The sequence below is a fragment of the Gadus macrocephalus genome, chromosome 17, assembly GCF_031168955.1.
Source record: "Gadus macrocephalus chromosome 17, ASM3116895v1".
Taxonomy (NCBI): Eukaryota; Metazoa; Chordata; class Actinopteri; order Gadiformes; family Gadidae; genus Gadus; species Gadus macrocephalus.
In genome coordinates, this window is record NC_082398.1 from 2123879 (window position 1) to 2143503 (window position 19625).

The 19625-nt window shown below is 48.5% G+C and overlaps 1 protein-coding gene across 1 annotated transcript; it reads left to right on the forward strand.

Annotated features, from left to right (window-relative positions):
- Positions 1–1486: 1486 nt before the first annotated feature.
- LOC132475470 (myozenin-2-like) lies at positions 1487–11035 on the forward strand. The gene is made up of 6 exons (XM_060076626.1): positions 1487–1648; positions 2740–2830; positions 5130–5293; positions 6352–6472; positions 9238–9418; positions 10628–11035. Exons 2-6 carry the CDS (start codon positions 2749–2751, stop codon positions 10860–10862), a joined length of 783 nt encoding a protein of 260 aa, XP_059932609.1. The 5' UTR covers positions 1487–1648; positions 2740–2748; the 3' UTR covers positions 10863–11035.
- Positions 11036–19625: the final 8590 nt, after the last annotated feature.

Consider the following 19625-nt stretch of genomic DNA (forward strand, 5'->3'; position numbering starts at 1 on the left):
GCATCCCTTATAGTTGCTGCTTATGTTACCCTCATCACGGTCCTATATAGATGCTTTGACATAGCTTCACCCGCTATCCTCATTCAAGTGATTTAATGAAGCATAATACAGCAGACAATACTGTATCAATAGCAGTATAATTAAAGTATGCAGAGGTGTATCTCATGACATAATACCACCTAATGAGCTACACCTGTTTGACACTATTGAATCAATATTCTTAACAGATATATCGTTTTTATTTGGTCATAATTTGCCCTGTGCCTTTTTAGTTTAGATTTTTTTTAATGGTTTCTCATCTGGGCAGTGTCAAACACTGCACTTTTTTCCTGTGGTTTGCTGTCATGCCCTGCTGCACCTTGTTAGTGAGGCTCTTTGGGCGTTTGAGGGGATGTCTTTAGGAGTCGCATGCCTCCACATCCAACCGGGGAGGGGGGAGGGGGTGGGCGCGGCTTGTTACCTTGGAGACGGTCGGTTACGTAACAACAGGGGGAATCTGGAGACGGCAAAACAAGAGAGGGGGGCGCCAGTCAGTGCTGTAGTTGTACATCATAGTTTTTGAAATTGATTTGGAAAAGCATACAAGCAGTATCTATGTATGCTTTCTATCTTAACATTTTTTGGATGTAAATTCATGAAGTGATTGTCAAATATTTGTATACTTTTTTTATATAATATTTGCCACTCAATATATATAAATATATATATATTGTAATTAAATGTATATATTGTTATATTTAATTTGCATACAGTAAACAAGATGCATAAAAATACAATTAACTAGGATTCCCAACAACACAAACAAAAGTCTGCACTCTGATCCTGTCCTTGTTGAACTTCTTAAGCAAGAGTACCTGTTTGCATGAGTACAGGCCAAACAGCAGGCACTGTACTGCCGGAACACGACCTTGGTTTCTATTATAAGTTCCAGAGTAAGAGTCAAGGAGACGGAGAGACACAGAGAGAGAGACACACACAAAGAGAGGGACAGAGAGAGAGAGGGACGAGAGAGAAAGACAGAGAGAGAGAGAGAGAGAGAGAGAGAGAGAGAGAGAAACAGAATGACAGAGAGAGGGAGTAAAAGAGAGGTTGTCAAAGACAGGGAGGGGGAGAGAGAGACAAAGTGAGGAAGAGAGAAAGATGGAGATAGAGAGGGTAAGAGAGAGGGTGAAGGACAGAGACAGACAGAGAGAGAGGGAGAGTCAGGACAACTGAGTGTAAGATTGAAGGCAGAGTGGTGACGGCACTCTAAATTTAGTCGCTTCTGCTCGTCTGAACTAAATACCGATGACAACAGACCCACTGACACCGCACCCACCCACTTATTCAGTCACTAACTCGGTTGGAGTCGCTGGCTGGGTGCTGACCTCCACCCCCCACCCCCCCACACACACACATACCACCTCCATGTCCACCCCCACCACCCAGTTCCTCCACCCACCTACCAGCCAGACATTGGCACGCCACCTCTCGGGTTCCACAGCACGCACGATGACGTGAGGGGTCGCCACTCCCCCTTTCTCACCCGTCGGTCGGTGAGTCTCCCTTGACGACCTCGTGCTGGAGAGACGACCACGACCTCCACCAACACCACTACCACTTCACCGACACACACACACACACACACACACACACAGCAGACTTCCAGGTAAGGAGAGACTACTTCAAAGTTTATTTGCCTGAGAACTTTTCCTAACAAATCCTAACCGAGCATGGCTGTCCTCGAGGAGTTGTGGCCTCACCTTCGCCCAACAACTTTATGCTTGTATGATTTACGATGTTACCCGTCTTTCGTGATTTTCCGATGAAAATCGGCATGTGTGGTTTATTATTGACAGTTGACAATTTATCAATCGGTATTGAGCCTTGAATGACATATGATGAGATGAAACTTTATTGATTACTGATCAGAAATTCAGGATATTTAAATATTGTTGCGGGTTTCAAGTTGAGCGCAAACAGCATAAGAAGGCCTAACTTCAAGGGTCACGATAAATAATGATGTAAAGTTATTGACGATTAACATTAAACGATATAGACTCCAGAGATCTAATTGTACTCCCCCATAGGCAGGATTCATTTATACACTGGACATTCTAGCTAAATATAGAGCTGCTTTATATACTCCAGATGGTGTGGTGAGGGAAAGGTGAAGGGGAAAATCCTGTGCGTGGGCCTACTATAGCTACTAAGGACCACCGTGGCCACGATGTACAATTCATCACCCCCCCCCCCCCCCCTCCCTCCCACCTGCTTGGCATGCACCACCTCCTAGCCTACTCCGTCTCCCGTCCGGCCCGCTCGCCGCGTCGTCACCGTCGTCCCCATGATCCTCCGGCTGTGTCCTGTTCAGCACACGTGGGTGCATTCCAAGGTTTATTGATCCCCCCCCTCCCCGTTACCCTGACACGGCTGGCTGCCCCCCTCCCGAAAGAACCCCCAAGGTTATTCCAAGCGGAAGTGCTAACTTTGCCCTATTTCCCCCCTTCTCTCTCTAACGGGTCGTCCCGGCCTTGCCTGCTGTCCGTGTTAACGTACCCGGTGACCCCGAAGGCTCGGTGATGTTGAATCGACCCCCCCCCCCCCCCCCTTCCCACGCTCCCCTGTCACCGGCGTGCCCCCCCCCTCCTGACGGTGTGGGGTGTGTGTCGCTGTCTGCTCTCCGACTGCCTTCCCCTGTCCCCTCTCCGTCCCCTCCTCACCCCTCCTCACCCCTCCCGCCCGTCCTCACCCCTCCAGGGGGACCCCATGTCGCAGTTCTCGTCCATGACGACCAACGAGAGGAAGATGCAGGCGGCGGCCATCAGCAGGGAGATCTACGGGGGGGAAGGTACGGCCAACGCCACACGCTGCATTCACGCTGCTACGACCCCCACGCTGACCCTCTGCCTGCCTCTCTCTCTCTCTCTCTCTCTCTCTCTCTCTCTCTCTCTCTCGTTCCCCTCATTCTCTGAAGTTCTGGCTTAATCTTCTTCCATAGTTCTCTTCCTCCTTTGGGCGTTTTGACCTCTTTTTTACTTTGAGCGTGCTTCAAAAGCGTAGGAGAATCACTCACTTGTGAACTCATGCAAGTCAGATACAAAACGACAAACTTCACAGGGAGAGGGGTGAAGGGTCAAGATATGTGGGCTCCTTCTCCTGTGTTAGACGTCATCTTGTGAGACTGTAAAGTGGAAGAGGGGATGTGGGGGGGTCATATAAATAAACTGGATCTGATACCCGTGTTTAAGCTTACTAGCAATTGTACAGTTACTCCTCAGCTCAAATGGAGCTCATTAAAAAGCGGTGAACACACAAGGATATCAATTCTTTGCACACGCACACACACACGCACACACACACACACACACACACACACACACACTTTTGCTCCCACTCTGCCATGCACACATAAACACACTCTCACTTGTATGCACACACACGTACACTCGCTCCCTTTACTCGCACACACACACACACACACACTCACACACACACACACTCTTACACACACACTCACGAGGTATCAACTTGCCAGGCCACAACTCGCCGGCCAACCCCGCCTCGTCTAACGCGGGCCTGCTAAAAATAAGCGAATGAAACATTTTATTGCCGCAAAAGTAACCAATCGCTTTGTCGTTGTCCTTTGAACAGGCTGTCCAGGGGTGGGGGGGGGGGGGTGCGGACAACTGTGTCAGTGACTCATTGGGCCTGGGGAGAGTCTGAGGGCTTCAAACAGCTGAGAGATATTTTGGCCAATAGGGTGGCACCCACTTGAATGAGGATCCACGCCATCCACATGATCCGCAGGGTGTTAGCGAGACCGAACCGCTAAACAAGCTCCAGATTTTATTGAGCGGAAGGCGTCGGATTATCGTCTAGTTTGATCATCGTGTCATCAATGCGGGGATCGGGGGAGCGTGCTGCTGCGATGGGTGATGGATGATGAGGGGGAGAAAGGTTGATCCGATCTCAAAGTGGGGATCGATTGTTTTTGGACGTTTCAATTCATTGGCTCAGGGAAATATGTGTGTATGCAGGGAGCTGGCGGGGGAAGAGCTGTAGGCACTCGCGGTTGTGAGGGGGGGCTGGCTGCAAGTGTCCCCTTAAGAAAAAGCCCCCCCCCCCCCCCCCCTGTGGCCCCCTTTACATTTACATTTACATTTAGGGCATTTAGCAGACGCTTTTATCCAAAGCGACTTACAATAAGTACATTTGTCATAAGAAGTGCATCAATATATCGCCCTTAAAGGAGTGCAAATAATATTATTCCTCAAATGATTATGCACAGACATGCTTATAGTGCTACGTTGGTTAGAAATACTCAAGTGTGTGAGCCTAGTGTGTCTTAAAAGTGTGTCTAAAAAGCACCGGTCAAACAACCACCAGCGTTGAATAGCGCTTAACGAGTCCTTACGGCCGCTCGGAAGGAACAACTGACCCCCGCCGGGCCTCCCTAGACCGAACGGTCTAGAACCACCATAGGCTCCTGGGTTTTTGAGCCAGAGGCCGAAAGGTACTGGGTTTGATCCCCCAATGTCCGCGGACTTGAGCTAAGCTACTGTTGGGTTTTTTCTTGAAGAAAGTAGTCCAATCCTTGTTCGCTTTTAACTCACTTTATTTGTTAAAGTAGGCTTATTTCGGTGTGGTAACTATGAAGCAAAAGGGAGGGAATTGTATCTAACGCGTGTTAGATACAATATCGGTCACTACTTCGAGCCACGGGCAAAGGCCCATGGCTCTTGGCCGGGCTCCTATTGATTCTGGCCTCAATCTGAACTCCGTCCTGGCTTCTATCAAGTGGGCGTGGCCTATGTGGAGTGGGCGTGGCCGGTGTGACGTAATGGCTCCGCCCTCCTCACCTGTCTAAAGGTGCGGCCATCTGTGGCTGGAGTAGTTATTGCAGCTTATGTGTTCGATCCTGCTTCCTAGTGGCTATGTGAGGGTAATGCAGCTTGTGTGTTTGATCCTGCTTCCTAGTGGCTATGTGGGGGCAGCTTATGTGCTTAAAATACGTAACACTACCCAAACCCCCCTCACCCCCCCCCCCCCCCCCCCGTACCTCAATACATTCGCTGTGAATCGCTTTGATAAAAGATGGCTGCTCTATGACCCAGAGAAGTGACGGGGGCGTTCGTCTCTGCCTCCAGACGTGGAGATCGACCTGGGGAAGAAGATGTGCGTTCCTAAGGACATCATGCTAGACGAGCTGTCCGTGGCCTCCAACCGCGGCTCCCGACTCTTCAAGATGCGCCAGAAGCGCTCGGAGAAGTACACGTACGAGAGCATCCAGAACCCGCCCGCCGCCCCCCTGGTGAGTGTGAGCCTGGGAGTGAGCTCCTGCGCATGAGAAGCCCTCCCAGACACATGTGATGCAGAGCACACAGTCAGGGCACGATAACCATTTCATTAACATTAACACAATAATTATTGTTTTATGTGCAAGGTCTCAAATGTACATTTTGTTCTAGAATGAATGAGGCGATTCCTTCCCATATTTGATTCGTTTTCATAAATGTCTTTATATTGACATTCAGCATTTATTTGACATTGCAGAACCCCATGTACTCAGTCCGCAACAATAAGCACTTCTAATGCTTCCACCGACCTATTGTAGGGTTTTCTCATGGGAACAGCAGAGTGGAAGGGGAGGCCGGTAATAAAGGATCATAATAACATGGACAGCCGAGAGGAGGGGAAGCACTGCACCTGCGGTCAGAGGAGCCTTTAATTGGCTGTCCTTTTGTCTTGAGACGGGCAGCCTGCCAAGATGTCCCTGTTTCTCCTCCGGAAAACCCTTAGCATGTCAGGCAATCCATACGCTGAGACGTTCACTCAAATGAAACCACCGCCCCCTCCGTCCCTCTTGCAAAGTAATAGGCGATGTATTGACACGTTCCCCTCTTGTTTGGTGTACCGCAAGGCAACCCTTGTTCAGACTTAGCGCCCTTATGTGGTTAAAGACACTGAAGACTAGTTTAACTGTTTACTTGGGATACAGTGGATTCACCATGTTCACGATGAAAATGTAATATTTTTGCCTTTGTTCGAAACATGAGCTTCATCGATGTATAGATTACATTCCTTTGGGTCCCTAATCACATTCATCTTCTTTGGGTCAATGTAATTGGTTTAAAATTGCAAAAATCACGATACAATTTACTATAGTTTCATATATTACATATATTTATGACATATATTGTATTATATTTCATACATCATATGATGTAATAAAGGTCTACACATCTTTAACATGTGTAAATTATATCAAATCAAATATTGTTTTAGGTTTCAAGTTGCACCCAAACAGCATAAGAAGGCCTTTTAATGCACCAACAAACCGCCTTGTCTCCTTTCTCCTCACGCTTAAAGGACGGAATCGTCCTTGAAAGTCAGAACGGCGACACAACGGAGGGTCAGAACGGCAGCTCTGACCCGGCCCCTGAGACAGGACCTGAAACAGCAGAACCCAACCCAGAGAGCATTGCACCAGGTAGGTTGGACTAAACACAATACATCGCAGGCAAGCATTACAGGAGAATGAAATCCCAAACCCTCTTTTCACTCTTAAGCAGTCCATCAACGTCCACGCCAACCTCGTCTTTTCTTAAACAAACACATTCCCCCTGTTGTCGTAATTGTTGTGCTAATGGCTCCCTCTGTGTGCATCCTAGTCTATTGACATTTCTACATGCCACAGGCTTGACTACTTCATCGTTCACGTCATCAATTCTCCAGCACAGCATGTAAAGGTCAAACCTTCCCCATGCATCTTTCAGCGGGGTGGATAAATGGGGAAAACAAGCAGAGGATAGTGCTGCCTAATAGATGAACACCCTTCATTCCCTAAAGGCTATTTCAAACCCAACACACACAAGGGTCGTAAATCATCAAATTCATGATCATGGGATGGTTGAAAAACAAGCGAGTTAGTCAGCATCGTGGCTCTTATCTGCTTGACTTCCTGTGTGCTTCTCTGCTCTCCGGAAAAAATGTCATGTTTTATTTTGGTCCATTTCTGACAATTGCATTCATTTTGTGTGAAAGCCATCTGGCGTGGTCACACTTTATCCCCGCGTGTGTCAGAACCTTAGTCACAGTGGTCACACACAATACAACACACATACACGCACACGCACGCACACACACACACACAGACACACACGCGTGCCACTGCATAGTGGTCAGAATTGACCATCGTGCTACAGATATAATGGTTCTAAAATGACCTTTAGGGGTTGTGACTCCATGACTGCGGTCAGCTGAGAGCTGTTGGGCTGGAGGTGTGTGGTGCAGCAATTACAGCGCAGTATTTACGGTGGACTCCAGTGTTTGGATTAGGATTCATGGGTTTGTGTAGCTTTGACCTTGTTTTGATTACGTGGGATAGTGTTTGCCTGTCTGTTTACCCCTTGCTCCAAACCACACATGGCTTCTTGTGTGTTTGGATAATGCACGCACGCAAGAATTCCCCCTCACACACACATTCACACACATGCACGCACGCACGCACGCACGCACACACACGCACGCACATGCACACAGAAACACACACACACACACACACGCACATACACTCACCCACACACACACACACACACACGCACACTGTCATTTACGCACACAAACCCCGTTACAAGTTGATTACTTTGATGTTGCCTCACCCCATCTCTTACTATAATTACATAATTACCCCTGGCCACACACAGGAAGTGCATGAGGCATTTCCCCTTTCCTCTGCCGCTGAAGCTCTCAGGATGGGTCGAGAACTCACCTCCTTCCGTTACGGCGGCCTATTAAGTCCTTCGCCCCCCTAACCCTAAACACTGTGATTTAACAAGAGTGAGCTAATGGATTGATGATGACTGCTGGTTATTCCTGGAGCCTACGATGACACACAAGCCCAACCCCCCCCCATCTTCCTAGAACATAGCTGTCCCACATAGTAGTCCCAGGCAGTGGCAGCAGAACTGAAGACTGCACGTACTGGGTATCTCATCGGAAAAAGCTCCTGGAATAGCTCGGTCATGAAGGTGTCGTTGATTGCATACGAAAAAGATGAATCATAGAGTCGGTATAGACAGAGCACCCCAGGGATGGGAACCGTAGATCTGTGACATGTGTATGTGTGTGTGGGTGTGAGGATGTGTGGGTGTTTGTATGGGTGAGGGTGTGTATGTGTATGTGGGTGTGAGGGTGTGTGTGAGGGCGTGCGTGTGTGTGTGTGAGGGCGTGCGTGTGTGTGTGTGTGTGTGTGTGTGTGTGTGTGTGTGTGTGTGTGTGTGTGTGTGTGTGTGTGTGTGTGTGTGTGTGTGTGTGTGCGTGCGTGCGTGCGTGCGTGCGTGCGTGCGTGTTTGTATGTGAGTGTATGAGAGAGAGAGGTATATACCCGTCAGACTCGTACCACTCCTACATGTTTGCACATGATACGACAGAACAAATCGTCCCTTTAAAACGTGGGGCTTTTTTTAAACCCTATTCCTAAAACAAAAACAAATCATAATTTGTCTTCTTCCTCTCGTCATTGCGTGTTCGTATAAGGTACTCTGAGATGAGTGCCCCCTTCCTGTCGGTCGACATCAAACCAAAATGTCCCCCCCCTTAAAAGAGAGTTTCTGAGGGCTTTCACAAAGTGTTTCAGTGTTTGGACGCGGCGGTTTCCGCCAAGCGCGCACTCAGGAAGGCTGATTGTTCACAGGGAGAGGACGTGACGCTCGGCGCGCGTTACATAACACCTGGGAACCCTGCGCGAGTGTACTGTTAGAGAGGGGAGGGGGGAGGGGGGAGGGGGGAGGGAGAGGCCAGCCGTGTACACACTCGCACGCACGCACACACACACCCAAGCATACTAGCGCAGGCCGGCTCGTCCACGCATGCGGAATCACGGAGGCACACAAGCGAACACATGCACACCGACAAACATTCAGGCATGCTCACTTACACAGACACACGCACACACAGACAGATACAAACGTTGACTTATTTTGTGTATAAAGTATATATCATTATCAAATATGAATTTGTTATTCAAGAACGGCTTTACCCAACATTTCTTTATGCATCAAAAACGAACTACTGACTACAAACTAATGATTTCTTTGTCTGCAAAAAGCTGATCACTTTAGCCTCCTAGGATGATAAACACACCAGAGTGCAACGTATACAAAATGATTCCGATGTCCCCGTCTGTCCGTCATTCCGGCGAGACACTCCCGTCCCGGCCCCTGTCTGACCCGGTGTTCCCCGTTCTCCACCCAGGGTACGGAGGTCCCCTGAAGGACGTCCCGGCGGAGAAGTTCAACATCACGTCGGTGCCCAAGTCCTACCACTCCCCGTGGGAGCAGGCCCTCACCAGCGACCCCGCCCTGGCAGAGACGCTGTTGGCCGCGCTGCCGGAGCCCGTGGCCCAGCCTCTCCCAGGCTACAAGAGCTTTAACAGGTAGGGCCATTCATCATGGTGAAGGAAGCAGCGTAGTAATCTCACACACACACACGGAGAGATACACACGCTCACACATGCACACATACGCAGAAACAAAGACACATACACGCTCACACATGCAAACACACGCAGGCACACACATGAATACACACACTCACAAACACACACATGCACACACATCCACACATAAATGCACACTTGAGCGTACACACACACACACACACACACACACACACACACACACACACACACATGCCTCGGTTGCACACGTGCACAAACACATGCACAAGGACAGACACACACATGCACGTTCGAGCACAGACACACAGATACTCACAAACAAAGACACACACACAAATACACTCTGACACAAACACAGGGATGATAATACCATGCACGGTCATCAATCTTGTATCGCACACAATCTGATCCACCACGCGTGACCTTAACCCTATTTTGACAGACTGTGTTTCATCACTGTGAAAGGAAACGCATACACTGTACCCTCAAGTGGCAGACCGGCCCTGCTGAATTATTGTTACTTTTTTTGTGCGTACGTTGGTACGTTGAATTTACTGCAGGCGCATGCTTTCCCTTCTTCTATAAACTGCTGAGTGGGCATCGCAATTACTGACCTTGGTGTGAGTCACTACACGCCACGAACACGCCCGTCACTGACGCTGTGTTGTGTCTCGGCACATGCCATCCCCACACGGCCGAGTCCTGTGCCTCGCATCTTAATTAAATGGACGCAGAGGTTAAGAACCCTTCCATCCTTCCTGACCCCTTTGTTTTCGTTTTTTTTGTTTTGTTTTCGTTCTTTCCTTCGAACCTCACTTCATTCCTTCTCTGATTCCTTCCTTCCTTCCTTGCCTCTTTACTTACATCCCACTCCCTCCCTCCTACCTCTCTCCCTCCCACGTTCTCTACCTCCTTTCCTCCCTCCCTCCCTCCCTCCTCCTTCTCTCCCTCCTTTCCTTCCTTTTTACTTTGCTCCTCCCTCTCTCCCTCCCTTTCTCCCTCCCCCCTCCCTCTCTCCTCCCTCCCTTTCTCCCTCCCTCTCTCCCTCCCTTTCTCTCTCCCTCCCTCCCTCCCTCCCTCCCTCCCTCCCTCCCTCTTCCTTCCCTCCCTTTCGCCCTCTCTCCCTCCCTCCTCCCCCTCACCCTCCCTCCCTCCCTCCCTCCCCCCCTTGCGTGACTCCCTTAGGGTGGCCACCCCGTTCAGAGGATTCGGGGGCCCCCCCCGCTCCATCCCCACGGCCGACCAGGAGCCCCTCCCCGACCTCCCGGACCTCAGCGCGGCGGCGGCGGCGGCGGCGGCCAGGCCGTGCCGGCCCACCTTCAACCGGCACGCCGCGGGCTGGGTGCCGGTGGGCCCGCCCCCCACCCTCCCCAAGGTCTCCCTGCAGCCCATGCTGATCCCCGAGTCGGACGACCTTTGACCCCTCACTCCTGCCCGCCGCGATGAGGTCATCGTCATGACGACGAGTCTCTGGCTGCCGCTGGGTCTGCCCCCTACGAAGGAGTTCTGGGTGGGGGGGGCTCTAATGGAGGGCATTAGGGTGCATGGAGTCAGAGAGAGAGAGAGGGAGGGAGGGAGGGAAGGAGGGAGAGGCAGGGGGAGAGAGAGGGGGGAGGGAGAGGGAGGGAGGGAGGGAGGGAGGGGGAGAGAGAGAGGGGAGAGGGAGAGGGTGGGAGGGGGAAGGAGGGAGGGATAGGCAGGGGGAGAGAGAGGGAGAGAGAGAGAGAGGGGGAGAGAGGGGGAGGGGGAGAGAGAGAGAGAGGGGGAGAGGGAGATGGAGGGAGAGAGAGGGGGAGGAAGGGAGAAAGGAGAAAGAGCCGTTGGCGTCTCCCAGCCCCGGTGTTGCCATGAATGTGCTTCCACAGTTTGCTCCGCTAGCTAAAGTCAATACCACAGTACAATAGAATCCACCCATGTATATTTATGTTTATAAGAGTATTTTATCTTCCTGAGACGATTCTGTGTGCTTTGACGAGGTTAATGTGTTGTTGCCCAAAATAAAACTAAGAAATTCTGAAAAAACGTTAAAGGGACACCTGCGTCTGAATAGAACATTGTTTCCCTGAGACACGAAAACAAACACAAAAAATCAGAACACTCATTTCCTTTTGTTCGCTCAACCTTCTTCCCGGCAGGTCTCTGACGGTAGGCTTTCACCCGCCCACTCCCCGCTAAGTAATGCGAGAATGACTTCACACAGCAGCGTGTCAGCGGGGTCAGGCCATCATCGAAGGCTGGCCGGGCTAAATGATGCCTCACCTGTGGACCCGGCAGTATGCAGAGACATCATTTATCCCTCTTGTGATGGCTCCGCGGCGCGCTACACGATAGCCAACGGTAGCGCGCGTCAAGGTTGACTCGCTGGGGTCTGACCAATCATATAAGCTGCCCTGACATCAGCCCCCTGACTGATGCGTGTCTCCTGGCTCTCTGTCTGTCTGGGTGTGTGTGCGTGTGTGCCTGTGACTCACTGGCTCTCTGTGTGTGTGTGTGTGTGTGTGTGTGTGTGTGTGTGTGTGTGTGTGTGTGTGTGTGCGTGTGCGTGTGTGTGTGTGTCCCACTGGCTCTCAATCTCATTATGTGTGTGTGTGTGTGTGTGCGTGTGAGTGTGTGTTTGTGGATGTGTGTGCGTGTATGTATCTGTGTCTCACTGGCTCTCTGTCTGTGCTTCTGTGTGTGTGTGTGCGTCTGTGTGTGAGCATGAGTGTGTGTGTGGGGGGGGTGCCTGTGTCTCCCTGGCTCTCTATCTCATTGTGTGTGTCTATCTCTCTGTGTGTGTGTGTGTGTGTGTGTGTGTGTGTGTGTGTGTGTGTGTGTGTGTGTGTGTCTCTCTCCCTCTCACTCCACACACCGCACTTATTTAAAAAAAAAAAAAATCGAAATTCAACAACACGAGCCGATTAATAGGCTAAATATTGTTAAATTTGAAAGAAGGTAGCTTAGGGAAGGAAGTTAGGGCGGAAGAAAGGAAGGGAAAAATAAGAAAATACACACGGAAATGAAGGATCATAACTTTGAGGAACGTCTTGCTAGAGAAACCATCTCACACAATGAGATTATCTGTGTTTTTAATACAGTGGTAGAGTAGCCCAGATCACTGCATTCCAACTTTCAAGTCTTTCAAGCCGTTCAAACTAACCCGTTTGACCCCTGTCCAACAGGAAATGCCTCTTGGGTTATTTCCCGAACCTGCATCGCATTCCATGGCCTCTGTTGGACATTCTTTGGAGGGCAAGTCTTGCGACACCACTGCATCCCTCCCTCCCGTCTCTCTCCCTCTGAGACTACCTTTCCTCCCTCTCTCCCTCTCTCTCCCTCCCTCTCTCTCCCCTCTCTCTCCCTCTGAGACTACCTTTCCTCCCTCTCTCCCTCTCTCTCCCTCCCTCTCTCTCCCCTCTCTCTCCCTCTGAGACTACCTTTCCTCCTGCTCCCTCCCCACCTACCCTCATGCTCTCCCTTCTTCCCTCCCTCCCTCTCTCTCCCTCTGAACCTACCTTTCCTCTCTCCCTCCCTCCCTCCTCTCCCTCCCCACTTTCCCTCATGCCCTCCCTCCCTCCCCCTCTCTACCTCCCTCCCTCTTTCTCCCTCTAACCCTACCTTTCCTCCCTCTCTCCCCCTCTCTCTACCTCCCTCCCTCTCTCTCCCTCTAACCCTATCTTTCCTCCCTCTCTCCCTCTCTCTCCCTCCCTCCCTCTCTCTCCTTCTGACCCTACCTTTCCTCCCTCTCTCCCTCCCTCCCTCTCTCTCCCTCTAACCCTATCTTTCCTCCCTCTCTCCCCCTCTCTCCCTCCCTCCCCTTCTCAGGTCGAGGGGAGATTCCTCCTCACAGACGCTGAGTGAACACAAGATGTGTCTGGCCGTAGTATTGTCGCACCAACGGCGGTTTCACCTGACCTCCCCGGCCCCTGTGGGTGAAGGGGGCCGTTGAACTCCCTCTGAACTCTGGCAGTCTTGAGCTTTCGTTCCGTTATCAAAATGACGGGGATATTATTGGCCGCGGTCGAAATGTAAAGGGCAGAGAAGTTATGGCTATGTGCTTTTTTACGTTTGTCTTTGAGCTCCACCTATTTCCTCGGCCCCGGCGTGGTGGAGTTGGCAAGACATAACACGGTGGGAACAATGGGAGACTTTTAGTCTGCGTTGCGCTGCAAGGTAGATAGCTTGTCTGCTTTAGGACGGTGAAAATGTAGGAAATGTTATTTGTGATAAAATGGCGCCACGAGTATAACGTCATGATCTGTAGGTGTCTGTGCGCACATGTGAATGATGAGGATGTCTGCCTGTATGTTTGTCTATAAAACAGTATGTCCTTTAAGTGAGGCAAATCTAGCAACTGCATGGGCAAACAAAGCAGGAAATGTAAGCTTTGCATTTGCAAAGTTTATTACATTGTCTTATTTGCGCAATATGTTACTGTCTGCCTCTACCTATCTTTCTGTCTGTCTATCTGTCTGTATGCCTGCCTTAAAGTGTAATTCTGGCGAAAGTTGAACCCAGGGTCTTTCATATGGCATTTATACCCATCAAAAAAGCCCACAAGATTCTTTTTTCATTGTAAATCGAATATAGAATTTACCTGGTGCAATGTTTGGCTTCCATGTTATTGGTGCTACCATGTTATATGGTGCTATTGTGAGCAATATTAGTGGTTAAAATAAATGCAGATTTGGAAGTGTTCGCGGTGCCCCTAACCAGTGTACGTAATTAGTTACTTATTACTAGTTACTTTTGTAAATTGTAATGAGATTACTTTACTAGTTGCTGCATTTGAAAAGTAACATCACTACTTATTACTTTACTTTCCTGTTTCTTAATTTACTGCAGATACATGGACAACATCATAGCCCTATCATCGCTTAGTGTTTATTGTATAAATCTATGAAAAAAATTGCATATAAAACCATATGAAAGAACGATATCCCTGTCTGCACAAAGAAATGCCTCTGTAAAAAAAAACAGGATAAAGTAGGCTATGGTGAGGTTAATCAGTAGTAACACACAAGTTTCAAAACACAGGCTTCGGGAAACATGAGAACAAAAATTAAGTGGTCAATGAAATATATAAAAAGGTCACTTTATCCCATACAATTTAAACAGAAATGCACTTAAGCGGCAGTGAAACATGCTGTTACTTCATGTGGTCCAAAGGCTGAATAAACCTGATCTATTACCCAAGCTATGACATCTTAAGTGTGTCTTCCTCTCACCTTTTTGCAGGCAAGAGCAGCCTTCTGAAGTTTTAAAGTAGGCCTAATGCTGTCTATCCTAAGTCATTCCTAAGTAACTTTGGAACACCACCGCGGACCAAATGTCCGCGGTGGTGGACACATGATCCAGGGAGGACTCGAAAATTATTTTGAGCTTCGATTCCATGTCGGTATAACACTTGTTCAGGTAATGTCTTCCTGTCGGATGCTGGCTTGCAACTTGCGGGTATTTTATCTAGTATTTTTCTAAATCTGGGCGATTCAATAGTCGACAGGGGAAGCATGTCTTCTACAATGAACCCTGCATCCAGCCTGTCTTTCTGTGTCACCTTCTTCTGCGCTCCAACACTTAAACACTCCTTCGCACAAGCAGCTACGTCACTCAAATCGATCTCTATGGCAACGTGCCGAGGCAAGCAGGCGCTGCAGGCACACACAGGCAGCACGCATGCACGCACCACAACAGATCAGAACTTTACACGCAGGCAAACATGGCTTGGGTAACGCAGAAAAGCGCGTTACTATAGTCTAGTAAAGTAGTGTAGCTACCGATATTTTAAACGTTACTGTAACGCGTTACTTTGTTAAACGCGTTACCCCCAACACTGCCCCTAACCAATAACATGGAAGCCAAACATTGCGCCGGGCAAACTCTATACTCGAATTTCAATGAAAAAAGTATCTGGAGGGATTATTTGATGGGTATACATGCTGAAACAAAGACCCTTGGTTCAATTTTCGCCGGAATTACACTTTAACTCCATCTGTGTGTGTGAAGGACAAAGTCTCTCTGTTCTCGGTCGACCTGTGTGTGTTTGAATTTGTTTGAATACGTCTGCATATATCTCTCCGTCCATCTGTCTGTCTGTCTGCTTGTCAATGACAATGGTTTCTGACCGAGTGAGGACCTCCTCAAAGACGCACACACAAAGACACACAAACACACAAACGCAGACACACACAAAAACACGCATACATAGACACACGCAAACACACACACACACATGCAAAAAACACACACACACAAACGCACACAGGGATGCAGACACACACACACACACACACATGCACACAAACACAAACGCAGACACTCACACATACACACACACACACACACACACACACACACACACATGCTACACAAACACACATTCATGCACACAGACACACGCACACCAAACAAACATTCAGTCGCACAAACACACACATGTACACACACTGGCCCAGTGGTGGGGCCATGGTGTGTGTGTGTGGGGGGGGTGTGAGCGCACATGGTTTGTGCGCACACAGCAGCAGCTACACAGCCACTCGTTCTGCTGGCTGCTGCTGCTGCTGACACCAAGAATCGCTGGGCGCCGGAGGCAGACACATGGCCGATACCCCCCCCCCCCCCCCCTCCCCACAGGTCCTCCTTAATTATCCACCCGAGCAATACTGCGATGGTACAGAAAAACACACATCGGTACAGGCCGTAGTGGCCGCAGGGGTCAGGAGACATCAAGGTTGTTAAACACGGGTGGTTGAGTTCTTTGCAGAAGTTCTTCGCTGGTTCTTCGCTGGGCGAATTCAAGGCAACGTGAATCGACATTCAGAGTGTGTCATGGTATCGTACGCTTTGAGTGAAACAAAAGCGCTATATAAATCCAATTTATTATTATTATCATGCTTTTATACTGATATGTTTCCACATATATATAAATATAATACAATGTATAATAAACGAGATCTCTAAAACATTGGAATGGTTTAGGAATTGTTATCAGTCACCAGCTTTGTGTCTGGTATATCAGATCAATCACCTTTTATTGAAACTTCAAATAAATTTTGCAATCAATGCTAATCTTTAAGTCTTGACTATCGCAGGTCCTGGGCTCATCTCTCGGAGTGTCCACAACAGGTGGGTGCTTCACCTCAGGGTGCAACCGAGCATGCCTGAATATATAAATATATATCAGAAAATAAAGCATCCCAATGGTCACTGGGTTGAGGTTCGGGTCCCCGTGGGGTCAGAGGACGTAGGCCGTAGGTCACGTGTCAACCTGCCATGTGAGACTAAGTGACCGCAGGGAAACTGGTACCCGACCCATTCAGTCCGAGGCAAATCTGGACATGACCGCTTGTGCAAGAGCGTGCACGTACCTGAGCTGTTGTGACAGTGCATGTGTGTCCGTTAAAGGGGTAGTTCGGAATTTTGGACATAGGGCCCGATTCCCAAGTTGGTGTTCTTTTTTTTTTATTGGAGACAGTTTTCAACACATTTCATTCAGTCCTTCTAGTTGCAGAGTTCGCTCGTGCTAGGCTAGCGCACGGCAACGGGCAATGCTAGCCTGCTGATAAAACAGTCTCACCCACTCCACAGTACACCCGAGGCAAATCAATTCTAACGCCAGACTATAGATGTAAATGTCTGTGTTGATAGTGTAATGTTAGAAATAAAACTATATGCATCACCGGTTCTATCCACTTTGAGCTCAACTATCAAGGATCCGTGAGATCCACTGACTGATTTGTATTTTGGTACACAAACGAACGATAGACGAGGTGGCCCAGTGAGGAGGACCCATAAGTCTGCAGAGGGCCGCTTTATGTTGTTGAACGTGTTGAGTAGTACACATGGATACGGCCCCTGGGACCAATTAACAATGTACTCTCACACCGTCACCTGCTGGTCTGTGAGCTTCGACTCTAGGGACCGGGGCCGAATGATCCTCCCCAACCCCGGCCTTCTTCCCAACAATCGTTATTACGGGACGACCCAACCGTGCATTAACTTCAAGTTCAACCGGGAACACTGGACAGCTGACAGCGACGACCGACTCTGCAACAAAGTCTTGTGTCTGACGTAACGACCATCCTTACTTTAGCAGTGCTGAAAAAACAACAAGTGAACAAGCGGCCCCACAATGCACGCGGATGAGGAGGAGAGCATGCGCATGCAGAAAAATACAGTCCAAGAAAACCAACACACACAGTGTGGACTGGCAGTGTTAACGCCGACAAACAGAGCGCACTTAGGCTCGTCCTTGGTGGTGGTGGTGGTGGTGGTGGTGGTGGTGGTGAGGTGGGGCATGCATGCTTGCGACTTGCGCCTCGGCTCCCACGGATACAGCGAGCACAGCAGCAGAATATATCATAGTCATCCATTGGCTGCGCTCCAACGCTAATGTAGAATGTCCCGCTGCCAGAAAATGATGCTTATGTCATCCAGTTTTTTATGTGTGAATGTAAGAGCAATCCTTCAACGTGGTTAGTGAAATAAAGTATAAAATAAAGAAATTTAGACGTTATTATAGGAGACGTTGATGGGAATCAGTGTTAGTTTTTGGGCAGTGTTTTTCTAAATCAGGCTTTTGGTTCAGTTCTCTGCAGGAATGTAATACTGGCGTTCGTGCCGCCCCTCTGTTATTATGGGTTTAAATGTGATTCGATTCCAGCTAACACTTCAATGTTCCCATTTAAACAATACTTAAAGAGGCATGCTAATTGTTTGGTGGGTGTTCATATTCCTATTTGAAATACAAAATGTTCCTATTCAAAAGAAAGACTTTAAGCCGCTACAATTGTTTGATTTGTACACATTCTTCTGTGTAAACCTCAACATTGTGTTTTTTTTCAACGTGATTATTGCAATAATGTAATATATTTGAATGCTTTAAGATGCAGTGTAATGCTATGAAACATAATTCCAAGAGAAATGTGCATAAGTTATTATCACACAAAAGGCACATGCCACCCTTACACACACACACACACACACACACACACACACACACACACACACACACACACACACACACACACACACACACACACACACACACACACACACACACACACACACACACACACACACACAAAGGAAACCAGAGGAGTAGTTTAACTCGGGTACCTTGACATTACAGGCCTTTTAATCCCTGGTTGAAAAGGGTGCGTGTCGCTTCAAAAACATTGTTTTATGTGGGCACACCAAACACACACACACACACACACAAATAGACACACACGCACACACACAGACACAAACACACAAATCTACCCCCCCTCCCCCAACACACGCACACACATGCAGGTACTAACACACACACACAAACACACACACAAACACACATTGTGGCTCTCCGACACGTCTAATCTCTTACGTAACGACAGGGCATTCAGGTTTGTGTTGTGGCGTTTTCTATTTGCCTCCTGGTGAGAAGCCATTCAGAATACGCATATTTTGTTAGCAGAGGATGTGTGGTTTCACTCAAACCCAGTTTTGCAGACACCCGACTCCGAGAGTCAGAATAACATTAGCAACGACAACTATGTTTTTTCCTGTACAATATTACTTTTGTTACTTCCATGTGAAATGTGCTTATTCCATAATGTACGTAATGTATGTGTGCACCCTTTCATGCACACTAAGTGTGATTCAACAAGTGACTTTGTTTGTCAAGTTAATGTTTCCATTTTGAAGGTACAAATCCGCCATACCAACAAGTGAAAAAAACGCCACTTCTGAAATTCCTCGCAAATGTCCTACAACTGATATTTTTGTAACAGACAAAAAAAGACTCAGCTACATTCATAGTGTAGGCGGATACAGAGGACACTATTTGTGCTTTGTTTCTAGTAAATATCTTGTCTGTTTATTGGAGCATTTTCTCAAGGTCCGAGTTCAGCTCTCGTCGGAGGTCTGCGGTGTAATTCACAGTGTTTGTTTATTTTCTTGCAAGGCTGGCCAACTCTCTGTAATCATCTCCTCTGTAATCGTCCTTTGCCATTGAATCAAAGCTGCACAAGATTGCAGGTGTGCTGGTATTGCGGCGTTGCCATAGTGAACAGAACTGTCTGTTGGAGGTCATTATTTTTGTTATAGTTTCTTGAAAGAGATGGGGGATCGGATGAGTTGATACAGACGCACAAACTTTTCCCTACGCACATGCAGCTAACATTAACCGCTCCCTTTGCCCCGTGCAGTTGCTAGATTTGCC

Coding starts and splice junctions, on each gene's coding strand:
- LOC132475470 (XM_060076626.1), top strand. CDS start 2,749: ATGTCGCAGTTCTCGTCCATGACGACCAACGAGAGGAAGATGCAGGCG. Junction 2,831..5,129: donor GGAGATCTACGGGGGGGAAG/GTACGGCCAACG, acceptor CTCTGCCTCCAG/ACGTGGAGATCGACCTGGGG. Junction 9,419..10,627: donor GGCTACAAGAGCTTTAACAG/GTAGGGCCATTC, acceptor TGACTCCCTTAG/GGTGGCCACCCCGTTCAGAG.